Source organism: Diadema antillarum, unplaced genomic scaffold (assembly GCF_040938485.1).
Source record: "Diadema antillarum isolate AM-2024a unplaced genomic scaffold, OU_Dant_1.0 seq00001411_RagTag, whole genome shotgun sequence".
Lineage (NCBI taxonomy): Eukaryota > Metazoa > Echinodermata > Echinoidea > Diadematoida > Diadematidae > Diadema > Diadema antillarum.
Window position 1 is genome coordinate 919,436 of NW_027272165.1, and position 11,638 is coordinate 931,073.

General features: G+C 42.1%; 1 protein-coding gene across 1 annotated transcript; it reads left to right on the forward strand.

The window, feature by feature from the left end:
* The first annotated feature begins 328 nt into the window (after window positions 1-328).
* On the forward strand, window positions 329-2,716 carry LOC139709197 (uncharacterized). The gene is made up of 3 exons (XM_071621148.1): window positions 329-857; window positions 1,113-1,699; window positions 2,151-2,716. The coding sequence occupies exons 1-3, from the start codon at window positions 329-331 to the stop codon at window positions 2,430-2,432; spliced, it is 1,398 nt and encodes a 465-aa protein (XP_071477249.1). The 3' UTR covers window positions 2,433-2,716.
* The last annotated feature ends 8,922 nt before the right edge of the window (window positions 2,717-11,638 follow it).

Consider the following 11,638-nt stretch of genomic DNA (forward strand, 5'->3'; position numbering starts at 1 on the left):
ATCTTTCAGTAGTCAAACAGCAAAACTGATTGAGACAATCAGTGAATATGGCAACCCTTTCCTTGAGGACCATTCTGAATTGTTGGTCTTGCACTCTCGGGTATGTGCTGATAAATCAGTGGTAGAGACAGTACAGCATATCGAAGAACTTGGTTCCAGTCAGTATCAAGCGTACAATCGGGAAGTGTTCATTGAAAAAACCAAATCCATCCATGCACCAATCAAAAAGAATTCTCTTCCGCTCTTCAAGACATCAGTGAAGACACAAAGGAATCGCAAAACTGCAAAAATTACATCTCTTCAGAATGATGTGAGCCTCTTTGGTCGCATGTACATCGCAAACCAGCTGCGTGATGGTGACCCAACAGTATTCTTCAGCCACGAGAATCAGGTACACCCACCATCTCTATCAATTGGCGGGAAACTGCGCTTGACATCAAGCAAGTCCAAATTACTAACATGTCTGGACACAAATGGACAAGGAGAGCCGCCTGCACACATAGACTGTAAGATTTTTGATGGTGCAGCTCTAGTTCATGGGTTGCCAACATCATCCGTGTCTACATTTGAAGACTATGCAAGAACAGTGTTCAAGCCCATTCTGGACCGTGAATTGACAGGAATCAAACGACTAGACTTGGTGTGGGACCGATATTTAGCCTGCAGCATCAAGGAATCTACTCGACAGAAGCGTGGAAGTGGATTGCGCAGAAAGGTAGCACCCACGACCAAAATGCCAGCCAACTGGAAAGACTTCCTCCAAGACAGTACTAACAAAGAAGAGCTGTTCGCATTCCTGACACAGAGAGTGGCTGAACTAGAGTGTCCCAAAGAAAAGGAGCTGTATGTAACCTCAGGTACGTTATTCTTTATGTACTTCTGATTTAGACAATACTATCTCTAATAATTATAAGATTAAGATACATTTTGTGTAATTACAACCAATGCATAACAAAAGCTTGATGAGTGGGAATTAGTTTGGGAAGAGCTTCATATGATCTCACTAATCTTGAAGTATTATCCATGTAACTTTAGAACACATGTATCTATGGGTCCATAGGCAGAGAAGAAAATTCAAAGTCTTTCTCTTTTTCTCTTTTATGACTTTTCAGGTACTTCGGTGATTGCAAGGGGTGATTGTGAACCCATGGCAGACTGCACACATGAAGAAGCAGATACAAGAATCACAGTTCATCTTCAGCATGCAGTGGAGAGAGGGTCAAGGAAGATTGTAATCCGAACAGTGGACACAGACGTTCTTGTTATTCTCATCGGACAGTTTCCATCATTGTTCATTGAACATCCTGACATTGACATTTGGGTGGCGTTCGGTGTGGGGAAGAACTTCTGTCACTACAACATCAATAACATTTGCAAACATCTTGGAGATGACAAGTCACGAGCGCTGCCCCTGTTTCATGCTTACACAGGTTGTGATACCACGTCTTGCTTCCTTGGAAAAGGGAAGAAAAGTGCATGGAGGGTCTGGAAATCTTATCCTGAAGTGACACAAGCATTCCTTCATTTTGTGGATCATCCATTCCAAGCAGTAGATGTTTCATCTGAACATATCAGTTGTCTTGAGCGATTTACAGTCCTGATGTATGATGTGACAAGCAATCTCGTCTCTGTGAATGAAGCGCGCCGAGAGCTCTTCTGCAAGAGGAAAAGAAACCTGGAGAACATACCCCCAACTCAGGTACGTTCATTTGCACATTCACAGTCACTTTCCTTACCCCAAGGGATAGGACATACACGGAACAAGAAATTAAATTGCAAATACTTTTGAAAAAAACATGATTAATGTCCTGAAAAATCAATGAAAATAACATAATGATACCAACATCAGTGTTCATAGTTTAAATAATCATTTCCTATAATGCAAATGGAGTTAATCATTCTGTTGGGCAATGCGATACTCAAGTTCTTGTTTGTACAACCTTCAAAGCCTGGTGGCTTGTTTTGAAACTTGCTATTATGAAAATAGTATTTAAGTACTGGTATTAAAAAGAAACAGATATGATAGGAATTTGTCACCATCTCAACCAAACAGTTCTTTTTTATGTTAAGGTAACATGTTATTATTTGTTGAAACAGTTGATTAACTATACAATATATCTGGTGTGGCTTTTTTTTCCAAACTATATTAGGATGCACTGCTCCAGCATATCAAGAGGGTATTATACCAAAGTGGCATTTGGACAACATGTCGCCAGGCACAATCTGCAGTTCCTTCTCCAGAGGGATGGGGATGGACAATGGAGGATGGTCACTGGGCACCAGTTTGGTTGACCATTCCTGAAGCAGCTAAAGCCTGTAAGGAGCTCATCAAGTGTGGCTGCAGGGCAGAAGCTGGATGTGTTTCTCGCTGCAAGTGCTCGAAAGCTGGATTACCATGCACAGAACTCTGCTCTTGCTGCTGTCAGAAATAAGCTTGCCCACATGTCAGGTATAATTACAAAATTGTATGCTAACCGGGTGCCAGAGAAGCCCACAATGATGAAAACACAATAATTAACCAGAGCTGGAGCCAACTTGTTTTATTAATTATTTATTTTTGAATGAAATTCACCTGGTGGTAAGCTACAAAGTATATGTGACATGTATATTGTACACGTTTACAGCTCTAGTTCTGTTCCAGATCTTGTCAAAGTATACACATGATAAGACGATATATCATACTAGTATTGGTTACAGTAAGCAAAGCATGAGTATACAACAGGAGCATTGTTTATTTTCATGATTAGATTATGAAGCCTAAGTCGCACAGAAATAGTAAATTCAATGACATACCAGAAGTGAAACCACGGAAATAAAGCAGAAATACATTTTTTTTTCGAGATTCATTGCTTATAAAAATTCTGCTATACCGGTACATTATATTGATCAATCATACCAACCCTGGTGGGAGTCTCTTCAAAGTCATGGAAGTTCTAACAGGGATGCCAAGTGCAAAAGAATTTTATTAGTGAGATTTTCATGGCTCAGCATCTCGGCGCATGAGTGAGGGTGGGAGGTTTTTTTTACCCCTCCCTCGGTATCGCGGTAGGGAGCTTTTTCAATTTTTAGCTCTTAATGATGCAATCAGGTTCATACTTAAGTGACTGTTTTTTACCTATTTTGAATGACAAAAGGGAAATATACCTTCAATTGCAACTATCACATTAATCCTTTGGGCTATGCTCATTATTATAGGCCCGAGTTGCAGACTTCGCTCGATGTGTGAGAAAGATGGGTGCCATGCGTGAGATTGTGAGATGGCCCCTAAATGCTCGAGTCTCACTCAGAATGCGTGAGACTTGGTAGCTCTGTTCTAAAGTCTCCTATGAATTTAACCAAAATCTAAATGTGTAGTTGCCATGGCAACATATACCACTTAACATTCAGAAAAAAGTATTACAAATACCTCCAATCGTCCAGTCGATCAGTTGCACCTATTCAAATGAAATCTCTTCAGAACTGGAAGTTATACTGTATAGCTTCCTGTAATCAACTTCAACTTAAAACCTTTGTATTGGGTTGCCATGGCAACGTAAAAATCAACGATCATATTCCTCCCCTACTATATTTGCTTTGTACCTTCTTTCATATCAAGCTTGTGAAAATTTCATCTTTCCTACCTGGAGAAATAGGTAAGAAACCTGATTTTTTAGAAAAAAAGTTCATTGACCTTTGACCTTTGACCTTTGGCAAATTCACTCCAAATTAGGTTGAAATATTTTAATTGTTCTCATTATTCTTCCAGCCAGGTTTTATCCAGATTTGACATTCCTGACTCGAGAAATAGCCAAAAAACCAATTTCATAAACAAAGGTCGTTGACCTTTGACCTTTGACCTCCTTCCCAGCATCAGTTTCTTTGGAGCACCCTTTTTTTTGAAAAGGCATATCATGAGGTACCTTTGGTGAAAAAATCATGCTTTTGTCCACCGTGTCACGATAATTTCACTAAGCCACCCCACTAATATGTCTATATGTAAATATAATTATTATATTGTTTATCTGAGAAAGACAGATAGAGGGACGCAGGAGTAAAGGAGGGAGAGACAGACAGAGAGAGTGAAAGTGTCTTAATTAATCAAATAAACTTTAGAAAGCGATATTGTCTCTCTGAACGTTTAATATAAAATTGTACTTAATTATCTTCAATTCGTAAATTATGGATATATCTACTTACCTACATGTTTTTGCATTGCATTGTACCTTCTTTTGTTTTATTCCATCTGATAGCTGGTGGGAAAGTGTGGACCATCTCCTTATCTGACTATCGCAGAGGAAGGCAGCATCTCGACATGGGTTCGGCAGAGGGCGAAAATCGGATATGGGAGAATCAGAACCAAATTGCGACAGGTACATTATCATTCATTTACAAAGTTCATCTATACTTCCATCAGTGAATTTCACTCAGGAAACTCCACCTAACCGTGAAATGCCAGCTGAAATGTTTCTTCAAGAGTCAATTTTACGAGTCCATTAAAATAACATGTTGCCAAGTTCTTATTGTAAAGTTAAAAGCGCTCAAATCTCAGGTTACAGTGAGAGAATGGTTGTGTACGGAACGTATCAAGAACTATATATGTCGACTTTGGATAACGATTCATGAATTGCTTCGAAAATAATAAATAATCTAATGTGTTGTATTTAATATAGTCCACCAATCGTTTGATTCCAACAGAGATACGTAGTAGTTAATACGATGTTGGTCGCGTTTTATACCTAATACTTCAAATTTATCAATATCATGACATTCCTCCGTTTGTTTTGTTATGGTTTTTTTTTTTTTTTTTTTTTGTTTAGTTAATTCAACTTGTACTTACTTCATCTTTTATCTTCAAACGACCACAGTTTGTGAACTGCGGGTGGTCAAACGCATGTTCGACCGGGACGGGCGTCCAACGCCGTTTCCAGACAACCATCCCGGAAAAAAAAATGGACGCAGCTCTTCTTGCAGCGGCATCCTCAGCTGAGCCAGCGCAGCCCAAAAGGTCTTGGAGGAGAGCGAGCAGTGCTGACCGGCGAAAAACTCACCAAATGGTTTGACGATTTGGAGACCCACCTTCGTGACAACAATGCAGAGTCTATCCTAACCCAGCCCACCCGCATGTACAGCGCAGACGAGTAAGGAACTCCCCCTCTGTGGGAAGACGGACCGAGTCTAATTGGCTCAACGGGGAGCAAAAACTGTGAATGCATTTTCAACAAGCACAAGATCCCAAATAACGCTGATGTGTACGATTTCAGCGGCATAGGTGCTTTCCTACCTCTGATGCTTGTTATCGCGGGACAGAGGTTCCGGGAAAATCCGCTGGAGGGAGAACCAGCCGAGAACGGATGGATGGACAATGAGTTGTTCTATATTCCTTCATTTGTAACTGCTTCATCCCGTTCTTGGATGAAGATGTGCACCGACCGGTCATCCTAGTGGATGGCCATGCGAACCACCTGTCCCTGGAAGTCGCTGAACTTTGCGCAGAGGAAGACAATACTGTATTGTTTTCCAGCTATTTCCCGCTCGCTGAAGATCGCTTGGGCTAGGGCGGAGAGAGAATACTAGCACATGACCGACCATCCTGGTGAAGCTGTGAAGAAGCTAACATTTGCTAGAACGTTCCGGCCGGAGTGGAAGTACCGTGGTATCAGCAAAAGTCAATCTACCCCGGAATGGATTCAAAGCAGCCGGATTGTACCCTTTCACGAAGGCATTCAATATCGACAAGCTTGAGCCAGCTGCCGCGTACCATCAGGTTCCTGCTGCTTCCACCGCAGCAACTCCGAGATCTTATTATAACAAGGAGCTTTTTGAAGCTCCTTGCTTATAATCGTGGAGAGTAGTTTGTGCGGCACGGAGACGAACGCAACACTCCGAGATTTATGTGATAGCTTTGGGAGAGACTCATCATTGCTAGGGCAACTGTGAAAAGAACAAAGATGGCTGCGTTTTTACTATTAGGATTCCGAGAGCAAGAGGCAGCAAGACGTAATTTGAGAAGGCAGCGGGTGTTTAGGGACCGGTCGAATCCCCTTGACTACTATGATGATAGTGAGATGGTGAAGAATTACAGGTTTAGCCGAGAAGGGGTACTTCGCATAATCGATATCGTCATTACTAAAGATGACCTCCAAAAGCCAACGAAAAGATTGAAGGCACTGGATCCCAGCATCCAAGTGCTGTGCGCCCTTGGGTACTACGCCAAAGGCGAACTGATGTCCGACAGAGCCGAAATTCATCACGTCAGCATCCCTACAGTTTCAGGAACGGTGCGGGCAGTGACACAAGCTCTACTTCGAAAGAAAGACGAGGTAAGAGTCATGCTATCCGTACAACTGTTGTCGTTGTTCGGCTCTAAGCCTCAAATCCTAAACACATCGCAAGTCGGTTACGCTTAGTCCCACAAACTCAAATATATGTTAACGTGTATTCTGCATGATCGTCTACCTCGTATATCGCTTGTTCCACTCACCAGAATGTTGTCGGAAGTTGATGAAACAGTTCATATAGTATATTCTTTCTTCAATCCCTTTGTTCAAAATACCCTTGGTAGTCGGCTTACACCTGAGTAAAGATGACCGTTAAACACACTGGATCTTTGCGTGATTAGGTGCGTGATGATGTTCCACGCCGCTTGAAGCCTCTTAACCCTAATATTACGGAATTACGTGGGACTATAATTGTGACAACACTGCTAATTCATATCACTCACACTGCACTGACACTCCTCAAGCTAGCTTTTAGCTACATAATTGTAGAAGTCGCGAAAAAATATTGCACAATATTCTATAAAATATCGAAAAATGTAACCAAATTTTCTGTTTCAATACTCACTGATTCGATAGGTTGATCTAGAACAGCGATGCGGTGTGTAATTCACTTTAGGTATCAAGGGACAGGAGTTTGCATTGCCTCTCGCTGTACATTTTGTTGCCTGTGTCGTCTGCTGCATGCACAGCGCTGGCGACTCGCCGCACGATCACTGCCAATCATACCCTCGAACATGACGATTGAAAAAATTAAAGTCTCTCCTAGCTTAGGAGAGACTTCGTGAAATGGTTTTTACTTCTCCGTGAAAGTCTCTCCTTTACAGCTATGAGCGACTTTGGCCATTTTAAGATTTATGTGATAGCTTTTATGTGATAACTTCATGAAACGGACCCCGGGAGTTTACGAAATAACGTACCATTAGGGGTGAGGATCGTCCGACTTTGAGTGACTATCAGAATCGAGGGGTAGGCCTATTTAAAACCTTACCAATGTCAATGAGCTGCTAATTGTTACTCGTATTTAATAAATCCACTGGTGTATCATAATTTCAAACAACAGATGAGAAATAAATATTACCGAAAAAGGCCTTAAGTGTCCGAAAACTGGGGGCTTTTAACCTAGCTGATCTAGACTAGTCTACCAGTACCACGCCTACTGCGCAAATGTCCCACTGTCCGAATTCTGCTGGGGATGGTGTCCGAATTCTGCAACATTAATGATAATTTTAATATTCAGTTCTTAGAATGCATATTACCATGAGAAAGTCTCTATGCGTGTACAAAATTAATGAAAACAAAATCTATCACATAGGCCCTATCTCTCTATTCAAACATTGTTATTAACAATTGTCAAAAAGGTAAGTTTTTAGCACAGATTTGAATTTATCGAAATCTGTAATGCATCTCATACTGAGAGTGGGACTGGTGTGAGACGGAGATTTAATATTCAATAATGAAGGTGCCATTTTTCCAAAAGCCCCATCACCAAATGTCTTAGATTTGACACTTATTTCAGAGAAGATTTTTTTTTATTTTGAGCGCAGATTACGACCAGGATGATATGGCTTGATGAGTTCACTGAGATATGCAGGGGCATTTCTATGAAAACATTTGAATACAAGGGTCAAAATCTTAAACCTGATACGAGCTTCTATGGGCAACCAATGAAGACTACGAAGAATGGGAGTATATGATCAAATTTCCTTTTGCGTGTGACTACTAGTATCAGAACCATATCGAGGGGTTTTTACATTTTTAAGCATATTTGAATCCTTACCAATGAGCTGCTAGGTACTCATATTTACGAAATCTAGCCTACAGGCGTATCATAATTTCAAGCAACAACTGAGAAATAGGCCTAAATATTACCGAAAAAGGCCGTAGGCTTAACCTAGTGTCCGAAAACGGGGGGGGGGGGGGGGGGCTTCTCTGATCTAAACTAATAGACTAACGTTAGCCTACCACATCTAACCGTTAAGGCCTATCCAAAGCTCTTTCTAGTAGAACATGGTATAGATACTAATTACTATAATAACGATTTCTATTAAGCCCTGGAATCACGAACAGCCGTTCTAAACTGTTAAAGTTAGCGATAGAACGGGTCGATTTATATTTAACTCCTTGTTGGTGTGAAAAAGACCACCAAGCGATTTATCTTGGTTAAAACCAAACTTAACGCTAGGCCTACCTACCATTCATTGTACCAAATTTCAGCACAGAAACAAAGCCACAGAGCCTGCAGGTCTTGATCTCCAAATCCAAGAGTCCACTTTCCCGGGTAGACCTCTATCCAGACCTTGGACTTTCTTCCAGAACCGGCAGAATGGTATAGAAAAACGGGCTTATTTAGAAACTAGATTATCTAGACACTAGGGCTCTAGACTCTGCTCTGAGTCTAGGTCCTACTACTAGACCTATAAACCGAATACACAAGTAGGCCTAGACCTAACTGCGACCAGCCCCATGCGCAGTACGCTATGCGTATGGGGCTGCTGGTCGCAGTTAGCCTAGACTTTAGGGCCTACACTAGTTAGTCATTGCACATCCCTGTCGCTGGACACAATGCTTCGCAACAGCACTGCGTTTGGCCGGGCTAAACTCGAGACTGTAGGCAACCACCTATGTAGGCCTAACAATAGCTAGTCAGCTGTAAAAATACAGCTGTCGACGCACGAGTGGATGGGTGCACGGATAAACGTGTGTCCACAGCAAGCATAGCATCATTTGTATGTTGTCTTGTAGAAGTTGTAGAAAGAATGTCAAAACGTCCTTGAAAATTGGTTGCGGGGGAATTAAATAGACCCCATGACATCCCGCCTGGCCCTAGGCCTAGGGCCAACATCACATTAAAAAAAAAAAAAAAAAAAAAAAAAAAAAAAAAAAAAAAAAAATCTTCAAATGTTTGAATGCTCTAAACTCTAAAATAAGATATCACCCTGGTTCTCGTTTACCAGTGAGTCTGTAGGCCTCCAAAAGATAGAGTCTACCTTTGGTGGGTGCGGGCCCGGTACGGTCTCCAGAGCTACCAAGTCTCACGCATTGTGAGTGAGACTCAAGCATTTAACTAGGGTCTGTCTCACGATCTCACGCATTGGGAGCGTAGGCGTAGCTTAAAGGAGTAAAGTGAGAGTTGCAATTGAAGGCATATTTCCCTTTTGTCTTTCAAAATAAGTAAAAAATAGTCACTAAAGTATACACCAGCTTGCACCATTAAGAACTAAAAATTGAAAAAGCTCCCTACCGTGGGAGGGCGGACACCCCCCTGCCACACCCTCCCCTCGCTCTCTCGCTTTTGTACATATATATGCGTGCGCGCAGAGATGCCGAGTCATGAAAATCTCACTCATAAAATTTTTTTGAACTTGGCATCTATGGGTCTAATCTCATTAAGCCCAAAAACTTAAAAAGTTGTGACTTACCGGTACCGTTAGACTAGAGTACAACTACGAGTTAGCCCGACCGCATGGTATGACGCATACCAGACGCCGGCGTCCAACAAGTTACAATAAACACACACAAATCTATGATGAGACCCCTCGAATACAGCTACTATACTAACGTTAGTACTAAAACTACTTCGGGTAAATTACAGAATACCGGCAGCCAATCACGGAGAGCGCAAATCGCTCTGAAAAGAGCGTAATTACGCTTGCCGATAGCAACCATTTAAAATATCAATCCGTTCTGCGATACGGTCCGTGATTTGGCTGTCGACGATTGCATTTGTTTACGTGTGTTTTCTTTGGTCTGTGCGGTGAGAAGTGTGGTATCTTACGTTGTTTACGGGGGTTTCGGGGGTGTCCCCCGATAGCGATAATAATGTAGTTCTAGAGATCCTGACGATGCTAGTCTAGACTAGCGGTTAAAATTTACCGGAATTTACGATGAATACTCACGTTTTTAGGAGTTGAGGATAGTCCGTGGGTCGATAGTCCTAGAAATCGATAGCAATTTAGGTGAGACTAGAAAACAATCACTTATCTAATTGCTGGTGCTAGCTTACAGTAGAGCTTACGCACTGTGTGGGTGCTCTTGACAGCCCACCATGTTGACTCTATGCAGTCGTACAACAGTACCTACACACAACAGCTTATGATGCGTACGTGTGCAGTGGTAGCGCGTATTGAGTCTGCAGAACGCGCGCATGTTTACTAGTACAGTGTACAATACGTGTAGCAGTTGAGTGCGCACATGTCTCTTGACAATACGCGTATACGCGCTGCCTTGCCAAACTAGTGTGTAGTGTGATTGATCGTGAATGACTTGTGTCGAAAAGAAATGAAGGAAGGAGGTTGTCAGCTGTGATGACGTCATCAAGTTTAAAGTAGTTCCGCCAAAATCGGCTCGATTTTCTTTATCGACGATTTACTCGAGTTATCTTGATTTAGAGCAGTTTTCCTCTGAAACCACTCAATTTTCATAAAAATTGCGTGGTCAACCTACTTTTTGACGGCCGTTCCGTTCCCGGGCTTTTTGGGGGCCCCAGACGACGGGAAAGACGAATTTCAGCCCTTCGGGCTGAAATTCATCTCTAAGGGAGAGCCGCCGGAGGCGGGGCCGAAGGCCCCGCCTCCGGCGGCTCTTATACGCACCAATATGCTAATTTATATGACGCAAAACCGGTATTCTGTAATTTCCCCACTACTTCTACAAAAGAAAACAGTTGTTGAAATTCATTGTTTGCATTCTTAATTACAAATTTCACAAATTACTCACGTGAAACGAAATGCTTGGATCGTGGTCCCTATTAAACACGTTAGTGAGCTCTCATGCCATGTAAATGTGGTAAATGGAAATATGCGGTCTGTTATTGTTGCGTCAATGCGTTGAGGCGCGTTGTGTCCATGCCAATGGCGCAGTGTGCGTGTGGTTGGCATGGGCACAACGCAACTTTTATTTTCATGAGATAAGATGACGCAGATTTGATTCATTCTAGATTCTTCACTTTTCACTTGAGAGAGAATGGACATACAGTGTATTCTCTACGAGCTCTGCTATGTTGAATAGTTAATAGGCCTGTATTTGTTATTCACTCTGTATGCGACATGTAGCTGAGGATAATGCGGAGTTTATACATGTATCGGCAGACTGAGACTGTTTTGTTTCCTTAATAAAATCTATGCAACGTCAACTGGAGACTGTCAGCGTCATCATTAAGCCGGCTTACAACAAATGGTGTCAGGAGTGGGATGATGACAGCCTGACGGAGTGATCCACTTCATCCAGTTGAAGAACCCTGATCGACGAATAACAGCCTCGAGTATGACGGAATAATGGTCCACGTTTCGCTCCGAGGAGACCTGCTGTTTTGACGACACTTTGGTAGCAGACAGGAGTATGCAGGAGTGATCTTGATGGTGTACGTTGATCAGCCCTGGTAG

Coding starts and splice junctions, on each gene's coding strand:
- LOC139709197 (XM_071621148.1), top strand. CDS start 329: ATGTACATCGCAAACCAGCTGCGTGATGGTGACCCAACAGTATTCTTC. Junction 858..1,112: donor GGAGCTGTATGTAACCTCAG/GTACGTTATTCT, acceptor ATGACTTTTCAG/GTACTTCGGTGATTGCAAGG. Junction 1,700..2,150: donor AGAACATACCCCCAACTCAG/GTACGTTCATTT, acceptor AAACTATATTAG/GATGCACTGCTCCAGCATAT.